This window comes from Salvelinus alpinus, chromosome 19 (genome assembly GCF_045679555.1).
Source record: "Salvelinus alpinus chromosome 19, SLU_Salpinus.1, whole genome shotgun sequence".
NCBI classification, from domain to species: domain Eukaryota; kingdom Metazoa; phylum Chordata; class Actinopteri; order Salmoniformes; family Salmonidae; genus Salvelinus; species Salvelinus alpinus.
In genome coordinates this window covers 27644383-27664711 of record NC_092104.1, presented here as the reverse complement: position 1 = coordinate 27664711, position 20329 = coordinate 27644383, and the positions used below count along the sequence as shown (strand labels likewise).

Sequence of the window (20329 nt, the reverse complement as noted above, 5' to 3'; positions counted from 1 at the left end):
TGCAACTCAATATTAGGAAAGTGTTCCTAATGTTTGGTATACTCAGTGTATATAGGCATGAATGAATGGCTACATGTGTAACTGGCGTGTCCTAAATGGATACAGGTGTAACTGCCATGTCCTAAATGGATACAGGTGTAACTGATGTATTCTAAATGGATACAGGTGTAACTGATGTATTCTAAATGGATACAGGTGTAACTGGCGTGTCCTAAATGGATACAGGTGTAACCTAAATGGATACAGGTGTAACTGGTGTGTTCTTGACTTGTGCAGCCAGTATTCCTTGCACACGTCAATATATCTATAGGGCTAATTCTGGAGGGAGAGCATTTGGCCATCAGAATTCTCTCGATTTTCCTCTCTCTTATTTCTCTTTTTTATCTCTCTCCTGATCTCCTTTTCTCTCTCTCGATCTCCCCCTTCCCTGTTCCCTCTATACCAGGGGAGAACGAATGGTCCCTCTCGTTGAAGATACGAAGTTCAAGGCCGACCGCCGTACTGCAGGAATTGTTTGCAGAAAATAGGATCCGCATTATAATGAAGGGGAAAATGGCAATCTTTGTGGTCAATCTTCATGTATATAAATACAAATTTGAAGGCAATCATGGTACCAATATTACTTCTATTACACCAGATGTATGTCCTTGAAGAGATTATTTTTAAATCACACAGAAGAAATGATAAGGATAATTTAGTAGCTAATATGAGCCTGCAGTACCCCGGTCAGCCTTCAATTTGAGGGGCAGCACTGAGCTACCCTCAAAGGTCACTTGATCGAGTAGCTCAAACTTTGCATGAGTTCTACATACATCTCCCACAAGACATCCAACTTCCTGGGCTGCATTCCAAACACTTAACAGACACACCCTCTCCTCTCAAATTAAGTGGACACTTCTGATGACGTATCATGATATCTGACAAGTTTACACTTGCAGGGCAAGGGGCGAGGGAGGAAGGAAGGAATTTTAAATGGACCACACTTGCCCGGAAATTCGTCACTCGTTCATTCCAGACAATTGTGTTTTCAGTCACCGGTAGCTTGTGGGTGCTTTATATGCGCTACAGTCAATTATGATTGCATGTCTACTTATATTAACTATATAATTATCCATATACGCCTACTGTATGATAGCTAGCAAAGTATTTAGCTAACTAACGTTAGCCTGCCTAGCTGGAACTTCTGAAGTAGGAAAATGTTTTATTTCTACAATTTCCAAAAGCTAACCAAACAAAAATATAATTACTGAAAACAAGGGCTGAGGGGCTTACGTTGCAAACTTCCCTGGCTTGGCTAATCCTTTGGACCGATGATAAATATGGCCGCAGGGATTCCCCCAAGGGCATAAGACGAGGGTACGTGAATAAGGGTGTGTATTTTATGAGTTTGAAACGCAGCACTGGGCTTCAAATGCGCTATTGAGTCTTCAGATAGGAATGAATGGTGTCACGTGATCGATGGCTTTGTCCATTCATAAATGTAGTCTTTGCTCTATACCCACCTAGGTATACCTAGACTCACAGAGTAAGACCAAAGTGACTTGCTCTCCTCTCTCTCTCCATTAGCGATCCCCTGACTTTTACTATCTCCATGTATCTTCATCTCACTCTGTCGTGTCTCTGTCTCTCTGTGTGTGACCCACACTCCTTGAGAAGAGTCTAACGCAGCTCTGTGTTACCTCATTTCCCTCTGCCTCAGAGAAAACTACAGAACTTACTATAGAATTCTGTTGTACACTGTAGTATACTGTACAACACTAGACTCCACACTGTAGTATCCCTCGTTCATGTGTTGTACTACAGTATACTATAGACCACAAAAACACTACAGTAATTACTATAGTATATACCGCAGTATTTAATTTGCATATACCCTGGCCATTCCCGTCCCAATTTGTGTCACCTATAAGTGACTGGAGGCTGCTATAACAGGGAAGGCTTTCCACTAGATGTTGGAACATTGCTGTTGGGACTTGCTTCCATTCAGCCATTAGAACATTAATGAGGTCGGGAACTAATGGATGATTAGGCCTGGCTCGCAGTCGGCTTTCCAATTCATCCCAAGGTGTTCGATGGGGTTGAGGTCAGGGCTCTGTGCAGGCCAGTCAAGTTCTTCCACACTGATCTCAACAAATAATTTCTGTATGGACCTCGCTTTGGCCACAGGGGCATTGTCATTCTGAACGATGGAAACACAAAAAACATCAACCACAACCACACATCCCACCAGTATCCTGAAGAACAAGTTTCCATCCCCTACTTTCTATTTTTAATAAAGTTATTCACCCCCTCCCCAACCATACATCTTAAACCTAACCCCATCTCCTCTATTTTATTATCCTCTTTACATTTTTTTATTCATTAAAGTTTATTTTAATCAAATCATGTCAAGGAAGACAAAAGGTGAACTCCACCACCCCTCCCCCTTGTAAATTGGCAAACCTGACCTTCAACCAGACAGCTACACTGAGAAGAGGGATAGAAGAAGGCATGAAGCCCTGAGATGTCCCTACCAGTCCCAAGGTTCGTTGTCTCTCTCTACAGGTTATAGAAAAGAGCAGCTCTTAACTATCCGTACAGACTCCAGTCCTATCTACCTACAGGCTAATGGAATATTTGCTCTTTTAGTATTTGTCCAGTAGGCTTCCTTAAGGAGAAAGCCCACACTTATATTACAAAAATAACAAAACAAAAACATAAGAGTAAATACTACAGCCTGTGAAAACACTACAGTATACTACAATCATGTCCGCAACACTACATTGAATAATACAGCAAAAACACTAGTGAATACTATCGTATTTATACCATAGTGTACTATACTATTTTTTTTCATGTGACGGGAGAAAGCGATAGACGATTGACAGGCACGCCTCAGTATTCTCAGTACTGGATAATCTCCTTTTGCATCTGGGAGAGGGGAGGGGGGCACAGCGTCTCACCCTGTCCCCTTATCTCACCCCGTCTCTGGCGCAAATACCAGTCCTTTAAAAAGCTGTTTACAGACCAGACAGAAAAAGCAGAGGGAACGAGAGAGAAAGGAATGGACTAGAGATAAGTGTGGTAGAGTAATGAGCAGAAAAGTCTGAATAGACAGAAAGGGCACTCCAGGCCAGAGAGAAAAGCTAACTGTATACTAAACATGTAAAGCAGAGAAAGCAAACTGTATAGGCTATCTTTATGAGTTGTCTGGCTCAAGAGATGTGAAGGGGTGAATTGTTACTGAGGACTGCGCCGCAGTAATGCTCGTTAATGTACTTTTTAAATTATTAGAATGCTTGGGCAGAAATAACTATTTAATAAACCTTATTGGAAGAGAGAAAAGCAAGGAAGAAGACAAATGCAGGGGCTACGCGAAGAGACAGACCTGTCACCAGAGGAAGACTGATAAAGAAATGTAAATGTCCAGCTAAACAGTCATAGCTGTCTCAATACTTCATTAACCACTCACATAAAGATGAATTACTTTTTAGAATTAAAGTAATCAGGAGAAGTCCACCTAGGTAAATCTATCTAGGTTTACTCCCAGAGAAGGGGGAAGGATGGAAGCATTGCCTGGAGCAACCTGAGGCAGTAGTTATTTTTACCTTCAGTGGAAATTGGTCACAGAACCCCAGTGATGATTTAACTTGAAATGAAGGTTTTGAGGGACAAAAACACATTTCTCCCCTGGTTGCTGTGGATACTAACTCAATGCAGCTCAGCAGATTAGTTTTGAGAGCCTGTGGTAGCTGGGAAAGGGATAATGTAGAAATGCAATCTACAGTGAGATTATAATCCAGCCCTCCCCCTTGTTGATTTTGGGCTGTTTGAACCCAGTGAAGTGCTAAAATTGAGTATACATCTGAAGCCAGATGTACCGATGGGATTAGGGTTTCAGAAAACCCAGACTGACAAGAGCTGTGTTGGCTAGCCCCGTAGAGAGATTTGCTAGAGGACATAGCCTATTCACTTATAGCATGAGTGCCAGTGGTTGTGCCATAATGCCAAACAGTTTGGTTTGACAATGAGTTGTCAAAGGCACAAACAGATCTGGGCCCAGAAAACACATATCTGTGATCAACTCACATTACCCCAATCGGTAGGGGGATTAGGAGATTGAAGAAATACCTGACCCTATATGGTTAGTGGGAACTAGCAAGATCAGTGGGTCCCCCAGGGGACGGTGAGCTAACCTAATGCGATTAGCATGAGGTTGTAAGTAACAAGAACATTTCCCAGGACATATCTGATATTGGCAGAAAGCTTAAATTCTTATTAATCTAACTGCACTGTCCAATTTACAGTAGCTATTAGTGAAAGAACACCATGCTATTGTTTGAGTGCACAATTTTGAACATAAAAATTAACAAATTAGGCACATTTTGAACAGAAATACAATGGTTCATTGGATCAGTTTAAAACTTGGCTGTTGCCATCTAGTGGCCAAAATCTAAATTGTACCTAATGTTATGGCCTCTTACATTTCAAAGACAATAAAATAAAGTACTTTCTTTTATCAGATCTAACACGTTATATTCTCCTACATTAATTTCACATTTCCAAACTTAAGCGTTTCCTTTCAAATGGTATCAAGAATATGCACATCCTTGCTTCAATGCCTGTGCTATAGGCAGTTAGATTTGGGTGTCATTTTAAGCAAAACATTTATTTTTTTATTTTTAAATGGGCAGATCCTTATTAAAACATGCACCATTAGTCTAAATACATTGGTAAATTAATCTGGATAAAGTTTCCCTTAAACAAGGGTATGTTGAGGCATATATTATTTTTCAGGGAAACAGATCAACCCCAATACTGGGGAAAAAATGTGTTCAAACAAGATTCTCCATTGCAAGTAATGTGTCAAAAACTAGTCCATCAATGCCCAGGAAAACTGCAAATGAAACAGCACTGAGAAAGTTCAGATTATTTTATAGTCATGGGCACCACCTTGTGGTAGCAGATAGAAAATACATATTGTAAAATCAGAATCAAATGTATTTATTGGGGTTCAAGAATAAAAAGTGAGAGTGGTGAACATGACCACAGAACATATATACAGACATATCTACAAATTGGAATGAGCATTTGTTTTCCAAACAGAAGAGGGAACAAGGGTAGGGATGGAGTTGTTGATCTTCCTCAGACAGCTGGCCAGGTAAGATTAGTAACTGAAAAGTACTTGAGCTAGAATAAGAACCCTAGTCCCAGAAAAGGACATTAGTAGATCCCTACCACCATTGTCTATCCAGTATAAAAACATCTAATTCAGACTGGATCAGTCAAACTGCTGATATCAACAAATGTATCCAGATAAAACTAAAACGCAATAGTGATGCCATGATGCAGACAAAGTCAGTCAGCCATCCCCTTCCCACCCGCCAACAAGATCCTCCTCCCCACCCACAGGAATGAACATGAACACCCCCCCACTCCATTGGAAGTTTGGACCAGGGAGGTTTAGGAAGCCTCCTCGTCAATCTTGGGCGCCAGGTAGTACTTGACATGGCCCATGTCAGCTATCTTGTACTCCACCACTGTCAAAGAAAAGATCAGTCAGACATCAGAAAACGATATACAGTACCTAATAGGAGGGGTAGAGGTTAGGGTTAGAGGGCAGGAGCAGGTTACCTACCCAGGGGGATGTCTGCAGACATGCTAAGGATGACTGTCTTGGAGAGGGGTGTGGCCTTGGTGAAGAAGTTGAGGTAGTTGAGAGCAAAGATCAACTGGACTGGCTCGTTCATCTCAATACTCACCTAAGAGGAAGGAAGGGGAGAATATATTTAATTCAACATCGAAGCCTCCAGTGAGCCCAGACAAAACTGCAAATCTGTTGTCCAAGAGAACAATCTTTACCGAGCCGATGGTCATTCTGGTTGACATGTTCATTGTCCATCTGATATGCAGTTTCTCACACTTCCCCCCCCAGGGATGAAATTATATAGGGCACTATATAGGGAATAATTTGGTACACAGACCCAGGTCTCCTCCCCATACGTACCGCTTCCTCCTCCTTGTCCACGTTGCTGGTTTGGGACAGTTTGACGTTGCCAGTGCCCAGTTCTCCCGTGGCCGAGAACTTAACGCCATCCTTGGCGCAAGAGATCATGACAGCGTCACCAATCTGAGACAGGTCACGGCAGATACGGGCAAACTCCCCCGATGGCATCTTGACCACACAACTGTACTCCTGCTCCTAGAGAGTTAAGAGAGGGGTGAGAACGTGGCAGCCAACATGGCATGGTCTGGTGACAAGTGACAAACGCTACTGCCACAAGTATGGTTCAAATAGCACATTCTAAAGAGAAGTTTAGAACTTTTACTTAATGGAATGTTGGGAGAACACTTACTGGGATTCCCAACTGTTCTACATCGAGATCCATCAGCTTCATCTCATAGTCCGACACCTTCTCCTGGTCTAAGAGAAGAACAGGTTAACACTGACATCTAATTAAACATTAAATACATTCCAAGCATAGATGATTGCAGTGGTTTATCATGGGTCCTGAGAATTCAAGTCGTCCTACTACAGGTACGACTCTTGATAGATCTATCCATCTATCATTCCAGCTGCAAAATGAAATATCCCTACTGTAAAAGTAGAGATATTGCTTGATGGATAAAGGTACTCACTGAGTGTCTCAAAGACTAGGGCGAGTGTGTCTGCGTTGTCCTCTGCTCTGAGAGTGATGATGTCCTCATTCCCAGCACACTTCAGGATCTTTGACATACTAGGAGAGAGTGGTAGACCAGTCATAATTTCACTCAAAATAACTTGCTGAAGCACTGTAAAATATGAAAATTGAGTTGATATGCTTTGTTTTTACGCCAATATTTTATTAGCATATTTAAACTTGCTCTTTCCATAGGCTGTGCATGTCAATCAAATGCAACTTTGGCTAGGCCGTCATGACACTGCAAGGAGCACCATTGTCTAGAAGCTCTGCTACACGTTAGAGGTTAAATTATACTTAAGCATTTATGAGAGAATGTACCAAGTGATTTCATATAGGTGGTAAACGTGATCGTATGCTCCATTTTGCAAACAGCCAACTTCAAACAATAGTGACTGACGTCAAATGAACTTGGCGGTACCCGGAATTCCCGCCAACCTTCAACCAGCGATTTGGCGCTCAAGTGACGTCACTTTCAAAAGGCGGCTTTATTACACGCATGTTACACTGCAACCGGTCGATATATCAGTTTTCCAGGATAACAAGTTGTTTATAGACAATTTTAACTTTTGAAAATGACACGAGGCGTTGTAAGAGACTTGAACGTCTAAAATGTCCTCACCATAGTAAAAAGTAGAATACTAAAGCTACGCCAACAAAAGAACATGGTTAACTTAGCTTACTAGCGACAATAAAAAATCTTAAACTAGTTACATCCCTGCTAAACTAAGGACGTTATTGTTCTCTAGGCAAACTAACTAACCTTGACAATCATGCTGTCATATTCAAAATCAGTTCCACTCACCTGCTAAGATTGACTCCCATTGCGAGGTTGCGGTCGCAACGGTAGGAGTCGAACCCGTCACTGCGGAGAGTGAGCTGAACTAGGGAGACGTGGGACGAGTCCATACTCTGAAGAGAGATACCCGACGAGCTCACGTCCCAACAGGCCTCCGTGATCAGGTCCTTCAGCGCCTCCAAAACCTTCTTCAGGATGGATCCCTGTACCAAGCGAGCCTCAAACATTGTCGAGTCTGTTTGTATGTAGTAGAAATAAAAAAATATTTCCTGAGACCGTTTCCCACAACTTTGGTCCTGCAGTCTAAAAATGCAGGATTGGATAAAAAATTAGCTCCCTTTCTCGCTTCTCAAAATGCGACAAGACTTATCTCTTCTCTAGTTGGAGGGGAAACGGTCTGTGGATCACGAACGCGCGCTAACGTGTCGTTTTAAGCGTTGGCGTCATTCGTCATTTCCGTTTAATCATGGGCGCCTTCGGCTCCTCCCACTGAAGATATTGAGGCACATTAATCTCTCTTTGATATAGTTTTAGGCATTTGTTCATACTTGTCATACGCATACGTTGATCCAAAATGGTATATGTTACAACCTATTTGTGACCGCCTTCACAAAGTGATCAAAATAAGGAAGTTCGATGGCGCCAAATGTTCTCCAGCTTAATTTTCAAAGCAGTAAAAGGACTCCGATATTTCGACTTTAGCTATGCATAAATGTTCTCTGGTTTTACTTTATTTCGGACTCATGTTTATTACGCTAACCCATTTGTTTTAGTGATATGCAACTGTCTATGCGCTGCTGCATTAGGGTGGTCTGAGCTTTCCCAGCTTGCATTTTTAAAAATCTTTGCAACAAAACATTGGAATTTATTACATGACAAACAGTCCATGCACCATGACAAATGTAATATATTTGAATTCAGAGAAACTACAGCTTCCATATTCAGCATACAATTGGATAAAAATGGATTAACCCAAATAGACAACCATTATATATAAGTGCTGGCCTACTTCTAACCTATACCTGCCATTCCACAATTCCTGGCTCTACAGTTAATATTGGTTATTGAAATTCGATTATTTTATTGAAGCACACAGCATTTAGCACACAACCATTTGACTTGCCACTCACCTCACGTGTCACACGTATAAAATGGATGGATGAACACAGAGCGTTTGTCATTTCTCCCCTGAGAGTATTCAATACAGTGACTCATGTTAGACATGGGGGTAAAACATTTGGGATACTTAAGGTTGGATGGATATATAGTAGCATGATCTTAGAAACAGAATCTATAGAACAATCTGAGGTCTTGGAATGTTTGAAATTAACTGCCGATATCACACCATTGATGGATATGTGTTCTTATTCTTTGTGTAATATATCAAATTATACTGGCACTACCATATTAGGACGGTTATATGTGATATAACTCAGGACAGAGAGTAGGGTACATTCTACACATTTTTGTATGACAAGGTTGCTAAGCACTGGGCAGGGTGTAGTTGGGTTGCTAGGCGCTGGGCAGGGTGTAGTTGGGTTGCTAGGCGCTGGGCAGGATGTAGTTGGTAGCCATGGCAAGGACTGGAGCTCCGGTGGGTACACCGGGGAAGGGGCCGCTGGAGCCAGCGATGTCGATGTGGGAGTATGGCAGAGGACTGCCAGAGTCCACACCATACTGATGGAGGGAAACAAACACAGAGATTATGTTCGATCCAGGGCTGTGAAAAGAGCTGGAGCATTGTGTGTCTGTGTGGTGTGGGATGTGTGTGTACCTTGTCCAGCCCAGAGGCCATGATGAGGAAGGCAGCGGGGGTCTGATGTCCGCGGGGAGTAGCAGAGGATGGCAGGTTGTTGCTCTGCAGAATCTCCTCGTACTCAGACTTCCCCTTATGGAAGTCATAGTCCTCACGCCTGATACTGGACACCTCAAACAGATCACCCAGCACCTCCCCCGCTACACAGAGGGAGAAATAAATAGGACTAACAGGTTAAACCATGTACAACCCAGAAAACCCACATTCAGACCTGTAAACCCTGGTTTGAATGAATAGTATCCTGTATGTATGTAATGTACACCTCATTTACTCAAGTTTTTCATAACTTTGTCAGTTACCTGTATGTACAGTCGTGGCCAAAAGTTGAGAAAGTCTGCTGCCTCAGTTTGTATGATGGCAATTTGCATATACTCCAGAATGTTATTAAGAGTGATCAGATGAATTGCGAAGTCCCTCTTTGCCATGCAAATTAACTGAATCCCCCAAAAACATTTCCACTGCATTTCAGCCCTGCCACAAAAGGACCAGCTGACATCATGTTAGTGATTCTCTTGTTAACACAGGTGTGATTGTTGACGAGGACAAGGCTGAGATCACTCTGTCATGCTGATTGAGTTCGAATAACAGACTGGAAGCTTCAAAAGGAGGTTGGTGCTTGGAATCATTGTTCTTCCTCGGTCAATCATGGTTACCTGCAAGGAAACACGTGCCGTCATCATTGCTTTGCACAAAAAGGGCTTCACAGGCAAGGATATTGCTGCCAGTAAGATTGCACCTAAAATCAACCATTTATCGGATCATCAAGAACTTCAAGGAAAGCGGTTCAATTGCTGTGAAGGCTTCAGGGCGCCCAAGAAAGTCCAGCAAGCGCCAGGACCGTCTCCTAAAGTTGATTCGGCTACGGGATCGGGGCACCACCAGTACAGAGCTTGCTCAGGAATGGCATCAGGCAGGTGTGAGTGCATCTGCACGCACAGTGAGGCGAAGACTTTTGGAGGATGGCCTGGTGTCAAGAAGGGCAGCAAAGAAGCCACTTCTCTCCAGGAAAAACATCAGGGACAGACTGATATTCTGCAAAAGGTACAGGGATTGGACTGCTGAGGACTGGGGTAAAGTCATTTTCTCTGATGAATCCCCTTTCCGATTGTCTGGGACATCCGGAAAAAAGCTTGTCCAGAGAGGACAAGGTGAGCGCTACCATCAGTCCTGTGTCATGCCAACAGTAAAGCATCCTGAGACTATTCATGTGTGGGGTTGCTTCTCAGCCAAGGGAGTGGGCTCACTCACAATTTTGCCTAAGAACACAGCCATGAATAAAGAATGGTACCAACACATCCTCCGAGAGCAACTTCTCCCAACCATCCAGGAACAGTTTGGTGACGAACAATGCCTTTTCCTGCATGATGGAGCACTTTGCCATAAGGCAAAAGTGATAACTAAGTGGCTTGGGGAACAAAACATCAATATTTTGGGTCCATGGCCAGGAAACTCCCCAGACCTTAATCCCATTGAGAACTTGTGGTCAATCCTCAAGAGGCGGATAGACAAACAAAACCCCACAAATTCTGACAAACTCCAAGCATTGATTATGCAAGAATGGGCTGCCACCAGTCAGGATGTGGCCCAGAAGTTAATTGACAGCATGCCAGGGCGGATTGCAGAGGTCTTGAAAAAGAAGGGTCAACACTGCAAATATTGATTCTTTGCATCAACTTCATGTAACTGTCAATAAAAGCCTTTGACACTTATGAAATGCTTGTAATTATACTTCAGTATTCCATAGTAACATCTGACAAAAATATCTAAAGACACTGACGCAGCAAACTTTGCGGAAACTAATATTTGTGTCATTCTCAAAACTTTTGGCCACGACTGTATATGTATGCATGTGCGGAGCGTCTCACCTTTCTGCCACTGCCGGGCATTGCCAGAGCGTTGGGCAGCTCCGTTGTCCATGATGATCTAAAAGGGGACAAAGTTTAATAAAAAAAATAGTCACCATGGCCAGTGTGTTGTATTGTACTGTGTGTGTATGGTAGAGTACTGTGTGTATATGTTCCAGTACTCACAGAGTAGTTTGGTCCCATGGCTCTGATGGCGTGTCCTGTCAGAGTGGCGATGGTAAACAGCTGAGGAGACACCTCACATACCGCCTGGAAAGAGAGGAGATGATGGTATTTTTACACTTGACGAAACACCCTGCCAAGAGATTAACCTTAACTTAATTTTACGTTGTCATCAACAGCTATCCCCTAGAATGTCGCATGCAAACATATCCGGTGACACCTGTTTTGGGACTTGAAAACAGATACACGAACACATTAAAGTCGTGCCCCTTGACCTGGAAGGCGTATAAAGTCACTGACTGATAGTCAGTTTTTGACAGGAGGAGGAAGTGAGATTAAGGTGACAGAATGGGTTGGACAGGAGAAACAGAGGGAGAGATGGAGAGAAGGGGGAATAGAGTTGTGTATTCTCACCTTCTCCTTCATTTCACAGAGCAGGTCGACCATCACCATGCGTCCCTCAGCATCCGTGTTCCCCACACGAACCCTGCGACCCGCACGGGACACCACCAACTCATCAGCTACGTAGCAGTCTGACAGAAGAGAACCACAACACACAACCCTTAAACCCTCATTCAGTCAGAGAGAGACAACACGCAGAGAGAGATAGGAGAAAGGGAAGACGCCAACTGTACACTCATTAGGTGAAACTATAGAAATAGAATCATAGAAATAGATTTATATAAGATTCTATTTGTGAAACCCCTACGTCATCACACTGACCTGAGCCCACGCTGTTCCTCACCATCGCCATGGCCCCGACCACCTTCAGATGCTTGGGCTTGAGTTTGGCCAGGACCTGACAGGACAGGACAGAGCTACATGTTAGCAGGAGTAGCAGACTATTTGAGGGACTATGAAACATCTCTAACTACCATCCTCTCGTGATAACTAAATAGTGTCAAAGTGCTAGTTGTTGAACCTGGAAGAACCCAGCCACGGCAGCAGCACCACATTTGTCTCTGTGCATGCCAGCCATGAAGCCACCAGCCTTGATGTCAGCTCCACCGGTGTCATAGGTGATGCCCTGAGAGAAACACACACAAACATGTTACATCCAAAAACATGTTCATGACATGATGAGAACACCCCACCCCCTTTATCGCCATCATCATCTTTCCCTCTCTCCCTCTCACCTTGCCGACCAGCATCAGTGTGTGTTGGACTGGTCCTTCTCCACAGTACTGCAGCTTGATCACTCTGGCCTGGTGACGAGGCACAGCTATAAGAGACAAACACACGGATGAAAAACACAGACACACCAGACCTGGGTTCAAATACATGTGAATTTGTGTATCTGGTATTTAAAATACTTTTCTCTGTGTATTTGAGTATTTTCAAATAAACAGCCCAAAACAAGTACTTTTATTTGAGTATTTGAATGGTTATTTGTAAAAAAAACCCAGATAGTACATCAAATGAGAGCATTTTCAAATACTTATTTCAAATAAGAGATCTGAATACTTACTGTGAATGTATGTAAAAGTAATTGAGATATTTGAAATAGTATTTGAACCCAGGTCTGACACACACACTTACCATTGGCACAGCGGTTGACAGCAGCGAGGCAAGGGTACTCCTTCTCCAGCACCTTCAGATCACTCACCACATCTACCTGAGAAAGACAGGGTGGTTCAGCTTCATCACATTAACATATAAGTGAGATACATGAGACAAGTAGAGTTTAGATATGCTGGCACTACTAAAGGCTGGTACAGAATGGAGAGCTCATCTGGGTAAAGTCATATTCCCAAAATTTAAAGGTGATTGCATCTCCCAAAAAGACTGCAACAAAGCTTTGACAAAGACCGATTGAGGTCGAAACAGATCAGCTTTTTTAACTAATAAAAAAAGCACCTGAATCACAAAATCACTTTGTTGTTGCTGTCTTTTTGGGAGACAGAAATCACCTTTTCCTTTTGGGATGTATGAGAAGATCCTCTCTCACCTGCACTGGGCTGTCCTTAAAGAGCGCCTGGATGTACTCAGCTACACGAGGAGCAGCCATCCTCTCAGGATCGGACCCTCCTATGTCGCGGCAAGCCAGCCTGGAGAAAGAGGGAGAGAGAGATGGGGTAGTCGGCGGAAGAGAGAAAGATTGCTTTTTTAAACTAACAAAAAAATAGATTTTTCAGATCTAATACATTTAAAAACCTCTCCCCATAAGAGGGATCCCTAAGTTACAGATGAAAATGTGTGTGTGTGACCCACCGTCCACTCTCCAGAGCAGAGGCCAGATCCACCAACTCCTTCCCCTGGGCCTCCTGGTCCACCCACAGCCCCAGAACACACACCTTATACTGGCTAGGCTTCACAGACGCCTCCCTCACTTCCAGAGGCTGAGAGAGAGGGAGAGGGAAAAAGAGAGAATAAATGTGAGCACATATTTGGTGCAAGAGAATTTATTTTCTAGAGCGCCATATGTGTGCAAAGTTTATTTGAATAAGGGTCTAGGGGTTTATGGGCACAGAAGTGCCTGACGAAGTCCTTCGGGTCAAAACGTTGCACAATAATAAAAAACTATGGGAGCATTAATCAGTGTACTGGTATCTATTCTTTATTTCATAGGATTGTTCTCACCATGTAGAGGGCGTGCAGGGCACCTAGGGCAGCCACCAGGGTGCTCCTGTCATAGCTGCTATGGCGAGGACAGACCAGAAGGGGGCGCTGCATGCCTGCTTTCATGGCCCTGAAGAAACACCCATACAGTATATGGTAATGAATGGGAGAGCTACACACACACACACACACACAGACAGAGTAACCTCTTGATACCATTTGTGTGTGTGGTGTTGACTGACCTCTTGATGCCATTAACAGCTGCGTCACTGAAGCGTCTGACATCATCGTAGTCCCGGTTAACGGGCCCGGTGGACGCAAACACCAAGCGGTTACCAGGCAACCCAGGAACCTTCAACACCACCACCTCATCTCCCAGACCACAGTCCACCTAGAAGAGAAAGGGAGAATGAGAAGGAGGAAAAATGAGAAGGGAGAAGAAAAAAAGTAGGGCTATATTCATTTATCTATATGTTGTTGTTGTGTGACTCACAGAGCTGTAGTCCAGCAGAGGTGCTTTCAGACATTCCAGCTCCTTGGGCAGCGTGTCATAACTCTGCGTCACCAAGACTATTCCATCATAACTGGAGAGAACACACAGTTAGTTCTCTCTCACACACACACACACACACACACACACACACACACACACACACACACACACACACACACACACACACACACACACACACTTCCTCAATACTCACTTCTGGCTCTTACAGTCAGTGGTCCACTCGATGGGCTGGACACTATAGACAGTGATGGAAAAAGTACCCAATTGTCATACTTGAGTAAAAGTAAAGATACCTTAATAGAAAAATGACTCAAGTAAACGTGAAAGTCACCCAGTACAATACTACTTGAGTAAAAGTATTTCGTTTTAAATATACTTAAGTATCAAATGTAAAAATGTAATTGCTAAAATATACTTAAGTACCAAAAGTAAATGATTTCACATTCCTTATATTAAGCAAACCAGAGGGCACAATGTTCTTGTTTTATTATTTTAGGGATAGCCAGGGGACAATCCAACACTCAGACATTTACAAACAAAGCATGTGTTTAGTGAGTCCACCAGACCAGAGACGGTAGGGATGACCTGGGATGTTCTCTTGATTAAGTCTGAACTGTCCTGCTAAGCATTTGAAATGTAGCTAGTACTTTTGGGTGTCAGGGAAAATGTATGGAGTAAAATTACATTATTTTCATTAGGAATGTAGTGGAGTAAAAGTGGTCAAAAATATTAAGTAAAGATGCCCCCCAAAAACTACTTAAGTAGTACTTTAAAGTATTTTTACCTTAGTACTTTACACTTCTGACTATAGAGAGAAACACATTAATTACAGCTCAATATTACTGGTGTTGAAGGTCCAACTCACAAACCTGGTCCCAGATTTGTATGTGACCTTGTCAACCCCATTGCTGTCATTGTCAAGCATGATAATGAATGACAAGGAGTTGGAAATCATTATAGTACACACTAGCTCTCTGGTTACCAACTCAGAATAATACAGTGAGCTGTTTAAACTGCAGAGAAAGGTGAGATAATGTATTGCTTTGCTTTCCTGTCTGGTATTCTCTGCTGCAGGGTTAGTGATATCACTGAGACTGTGTCAAAGTCTGTCTTTCAGAGAAACCTTTGGCCTCTAGATAATCTGCAAGACTCGTATACACTTGGACTGTTAAGACTCCCTGGTTATCTCTAAAGGCATAGATAGTCAAGGGGACATCGCAAAACTCTAAAGCAGCCCTTTTGCTTTTACCTGCCCAATTTATCCACAACGCAGAAGGAACAGAGACCTTTAGACCATTGAGATCCACTTTATGTTGAGTTGCAGACCATATGAGTCTGACTCGTTTCGTTCTATGACTAGATATGTACGTACTATGCTTTCAGATTGAAATGGAGGGAGTGTTCTAAAGGCCAGTGTTCCCTTTCTCTCACCTTCCCTTTTCTGTAATGTGTGTAGATTCATGCCTTTGGCACAAGAATAACACGTAATGACATGTCATGTGGGGAGACTATTATATCTCCAAAAACAAGGAACACGATCTAGGAACAGAAAGTGAAAATGGCAGATTTTTGCCATAGGCCAAGACAAACTGGGCTGTAATAAAAAGCTAGTTCGCAGCTACTTGAAAGCAAAATTGCAACTATCTTGCTAATCAGTCTGTCTGTAAAAACAATAGACTGTCCTTGCGAACTGATCAAGGGGATTTAAATATGCATGCAATCCTGTTGAACAAAGCCACGGCTCAAGAAGTTAGTTCGCTCATTCATACCCGATAACAATTGATCCTGCACACATGTATTTCACAAAGTACATTTTCTGACCGAATCTTTGCACGGAAAACAGCTAAATATATGAATCGGTAGGCTTACCGGGCACACATTGCTGTCCTTCCGACGTCTAGAGGGAAAGAGACAGCAAGCTGACAGAACGAAACCTCCCTCGGTTGATCACCTGATTTATCAACGGCCTTTAAACTTAATTATGGGAATTGTAGTTTATACATAGAAATTACTTATCGTCTCCGTCGCGGTAATGTATGCAGATTATCCATAGAAACTGTTCAGATAATCAATTGTAAGTGTTACTTATGATGCACATGCTAGAGAGCATTGAGCTTTGATCTCACATACTGTGAGCACTGAGTGACAGTATCCAGTAAACTAAACTACAAACACTGACCAGGAAGTGCACTTCTGTGCATATCTGTTCTGTAGACAAACTAGCAAGGCGAGTTACTGATCTTCGGTCCAAAGTGCAATAATGAGACGATTTACAAGACGTTTGACCTGATTGATATATCGGTAAAAATCAGCTACTTTTCATTGACTAGATTGTATTAGCAGATTTTGGTTGTGCAACGTAGAGTTTATGTTGCTGGCTGCGTAATGTATACACCAGTTCCACAGGATAGGGACAAGGGGTTTTAATTTGGGATTGGGCACAAGCGTTACAAGTGTTGTCTGTTGTGGTCCTCAGTGTTTGACTTCAGCAGGAACTCACCGGAGTTGACTACTGGCACCTAAAATGTTCTACTGTTTGAGCTCCTGTTCCTCTAATAGAATATGAACTCAAAAGTATTGTGAAGCTCCTGCACCATAATGAAGTGTTCCTGTATGTTTGTGTTTCAGAGAGGTGACGTGGTTGAGTGTCAGATAGACCAGCTGGGGGTAATACAACAATGTTGTCTAACCTATGACCCCTGAAGCAGCCAGCCCATTGGTCAGCTCTCTTTTTTAATCAACCAATCATTATGATTGATAGATTCAGCTCTCTTTTGGACCGAAGTTGCATTATTCTACTGTACTGTAAATCAGGTCACAAATCCAAGCAATGTTTTGTGTGTAAATTCTGTCAATCTAACTCATGTTGCATATATTTTGTGGAATTTCTGTAGATTCGACTAGATTACTTATACATTCAAGCTCTTTGTGTGTTCTGTGATCATTCTTATTCAAAACATCTGTCTTTACAGAAGTTAAGTGTCCTATAACAATGTTTCCGTCCCAAATGGCACCCTATTACCTACATGACCACAGACCAAAAGTAGTGCACTATATAGGGAATAGGATGCCATTTGTGTCATGAAGAATATATTTTTACCTAGACAATTACATTAAGCAGGACTACCATTAATAATTATGATAAATATTCATGGGGGTCATTATGACTCATATCACTGTCATATTTCTTTGACAATAGATATACTCAGTGGACAGTTTTAGGTACACCCAGCTACACTGAACAAAATACAACTCAAAATGCAACAACTTCAAAGATTTTACAGAGTTTTTTTTTTATTAAATTTTTTTATTTCACCTTTATTTAACCAGGTAGGCTAGTTGAGAACAAGTTCTCATTTACAACTGCGACCTGGCCAAGATAAAGCATAGCAGTGTGAACAGACAACAACACAGAGTTACACATGGAGTAAACAATAAACAAGTCAATAACACAGTAGGAAAACAAAACGAGTCTATATACATTGTGTGCAAAAGGCATGAGGTAGGCAATAAATAGGCCATAGGAGCGAATAATTACAATTTAGCAGATTAACACTGGAGTGATAAATCATCAGATGATCATGAGCAAGTAGAGATACTGGTGTGCAAAAGAGCAGAAAAATAAATAAATAAAAAGAGTAAGGGGATGAGGTAGGTAAATTGGGTGGGTTGTTTACAGATGGACTATGTACAGCTGCAGCGATCGGTTAGCTGCTCAGATAGCAGATGTTTAAAGTTGGTGAGGGAAATAAAAGTCTCCAACTTCAGCAAGTCTCCAACTTGCAATTCGTTCCAGTCACAGGCAGCAGAGAACTGGAAGGACAGGCGGCCAAATGAGGCGTTGGCTTTTGGGATGATCAGTGAGATATACCTGCTGGAGCGCGTGCTACGGGTGGGTGTTGATATCGTGACCAGTGAACTGAGATAAGGCGGAGCTTTACCTAGCATGGACTTATAGATGACCTGGAGCCAGTGGGTCTGGCGACGAATATGTAGCGAGGGCCAGCCGACTAGAGCATACAGGTCGCAGTGGTGGGTGGTATAAGGTGTTTTAGTAACAAAACGGATGGTACTATGATAAACTGCATCTAGTTTGCTGAGTAGAGTATTGGAAGCTATTTTGTAGATGACATCACTGAAGTCGAGGATCGGTAGGATAGTCAGTTTTACTAGGGTGAGTTTGGCTGCGTAGAGGTGGATCAGGGAATCGCCCGCAGCAAGAGCAACATCATTGATATATACAGAGAAAAGAGTCAGCCCGAGAATTGAACCCTGTGGTACCCCCATAGAGACTGCCAAAGGACCGGACAACATGCCCTCCGATTTGACACACTCTGTCTGCAAAGTAGTTGGTGAACCAGGCAAGGCAGTCATCAGAAAAACCGAGGCTACTGAGTCTGCCGATAAGAATATGGTGATTGACAGAGTCGAAAGCCTTGGCCAGGTCGATGAAGACGGCTGCACAGTACTGTCTTTTATCAATGGCGGTTATGATATCGTTTAGTACCTTGAGCGTGGCTGAGGTGCACCCGTGACCGGCTCGGAAACCGGATTGCACAGCGGAGAAGGTACGATGGGATTCGAGATGGACAGTGATCTGTTTATTAACTTGGCTTTCGAAGACCTTAGATAGGCAGGGCAGGATGGATATAGGTCTGTAACAGTTTGGATCCAGGGTGTCTCCCCCTTTGAAGAGGGGGATGACCGCGGCAGCTTTCCAATCCTTGGGGATATCAGACGATATGAAAGACAGGTTGAACAGGCTGGTAATAGGGGTTGCGACAATGGCGGCGGATAGTTTCAGAAATAGAGGGTCTAGATTGTCAAGCCCAGCTGATTTGTATGGGTCCAGGTTTTGCAGCTCTTTCAGGACATCTGCTATCTGGATTTGGGTAAAGGAGAAGCTGGGGACGCTTGGGCGAGTAGCTGCGGGGGGGGGGAGCTGTTGGCCGAGGTTGGAGTAGCCAGGTGGAAGGCATGGCCAGCCGGTGAGAAATGCTTGTTGAAGTTTTCGATTATCATGGATTTATCGGTGGTGACCGTGTTACCTAGCCTCAGTGCAGTGGGCAGCTGGGAGGAAGTGCTCTTGTTCTCCATGGACTTTACAGTGTCCCAGAACTTTTTGGAGTTAGAGCTACAGGATGCAAATTTCTGCTTGAAAAAGCTAGCCTTTGCTTTCCTGACTGACTGCGTGTATTGGTTCCTGACTTCCCTGAACAGTTGCATATCGCGGGGACTATTCAATGATATTGCAGTCCGCCACAGGATGTTTTTGTGCTGGTCGAGGGCAGTCAGGTCTGGAGTGAACCAAGGGCTATATCTGTTCTTAGTTCTGCGTTTTTTGAACGGGGCATGCTTATCTAAGATGGTGAGGAAGTTACTTTTAAAGAATGACCAGGCATCCTCAACTGACGGGATGAGGTCAATATCCTTCCAGGATACCCGGGCCAGGTCAATTAGAAAGGCCTGCTTGCAGAAGTGTTTTAGGGAGCGTTTGACAGTGATGAGGGGTGGTCGTTTGACCGCGGACCCGTAGCGGATACAGGCAATGAGGCAGTGATCGCTGAGATCTTGATTGAAGACAGAAGAGGTGTATTTGGAGGGCAAGTTGGTCAGGATAATGTCTATGAGGGTGCCCATGTTTACGGATTTAGGGTTGTACCTGGTGGGTTCCTTGATGATTTGTGTGAGATTGAGGGCATCTAGCTTAGATTGTAGGACTGCCGGGGTATTGAGCATATCCCAGTTTTGGTCACCTAGCAGAACAAACTCTGAAGCTAGATGGGGGCGATCAATTCACAAATGGTGTCCAGGGCACAGCTGGGAGCTGAGGGGGGTCGGTAGCAGGCGGCAACAGTGAGAGACTTATTTCTGGAGAGATTAATTTTTAAAATTAGAAGTTCCAACTGTTTGGGAATGGACCTGGAAAGTATGACATTACTTTGCAGGCTATCT

General features: G+C 43.1%; 2 protein-coding genes, 1 long non-coding RNA gene and 1 other non-coding gene across 5 annotated transcripts; 2 read left to right on the top strand and 2 right to left on the bottom strand.

The window, feature by feature from the left end:
• The first annotated feature begins 2610 nt into the window (after nt 1–2610).
• Nucleotides 2611–2665, top strand: LOC139546022 (U7 small nuclear RNA). Its single transcript, XR_011669174.1, has one exon. It is a non-coding gene; the product is annotated as a U7 small nuclear RNA (small nuclear RNA).
• Nucleotides 2666–4967: 2302 nt separating this feature from the next.
• On the bottom strand, nt 4968–7873 carry LOC139545214 (proliferating cell nuclear antigen-like). The gene is made up of 6 exons (XM_071352738.1): nt 7465–7873; nt 6619–6716; nt 6336–6403; nt 5987–6181; nt 5618–5741; nt 4968–5519 (listed from the first exon to the last, which is right to left on the bottom strand). The coding sequence occupies exons 1-6, from the start codon at nt 7683–7685 to the stop codon at nt 5443–5445; spliced, it is 783 nt and encodes a 260-aa protein (XP_071208839.1). The 5' UTR covers nt 7686–7873; the 3' UTR covers nt 4968–5442.
• A 974-nt stretch (nt 7874–8847) lies between these two features.
• On the bottom strand, nt 8848–16344 carry LOC139545212 (putative aminopeptidase W07G4.4). 2 transcript variants are annotated; one of them, XM_071352736.1, is made up of 17 exons: nt 16244–16344; nt 14568–14609; nt 14354–14444; nt 14103–14251; nt 13882–13990; nt 13513–13640; nt 13250–13349; nt 12841–12916; nt 12438–12523; nt 12224–12328; nt 12025–12100; nt 11716–11834; nt 11305–11388; nt 11140–11197; nt 9233–9414; nt 9005–9135; nt 8848–8974 (listed from the first exon to the last, which is right to left on the bottom strand). In XM_071352736.1, the coding sequence occupies exons 1-17, from the start codon at nt 16252–16254 to the stop codon at nt 8971–8973; spliced, it is 1551 nt and encodes a 516-aa protein (XP_071208837.1). In that variant the 5' UTR covers nt 16255–16344; the 3' UTR covers nt 8848–8970. The 2 variants fall into 2 exon arrangements, with proteins under 2 accessions (XP_071208837.1, XP_071208838.1); XM_071352737.1 differs by having other exon boundaries at nt 8968–9135; nt 16244–16341.
• A 191-nt stretch (nt 16345–16535) lies between these two features.
• LOC139545215 (uncharacterized) lies at nt 16536–17641 on the top strand. Its single transcript, XR_011669012.1, has 2 exons — nt 16536–16675; nt 17003–17641. It is a non-coding gene; the product is annotated as an uncharacterized lncRNA (long non-coding RNA).
• The last annotated feature ends 2688 nt before the right edge of the window (nt 17642–20329 follow it).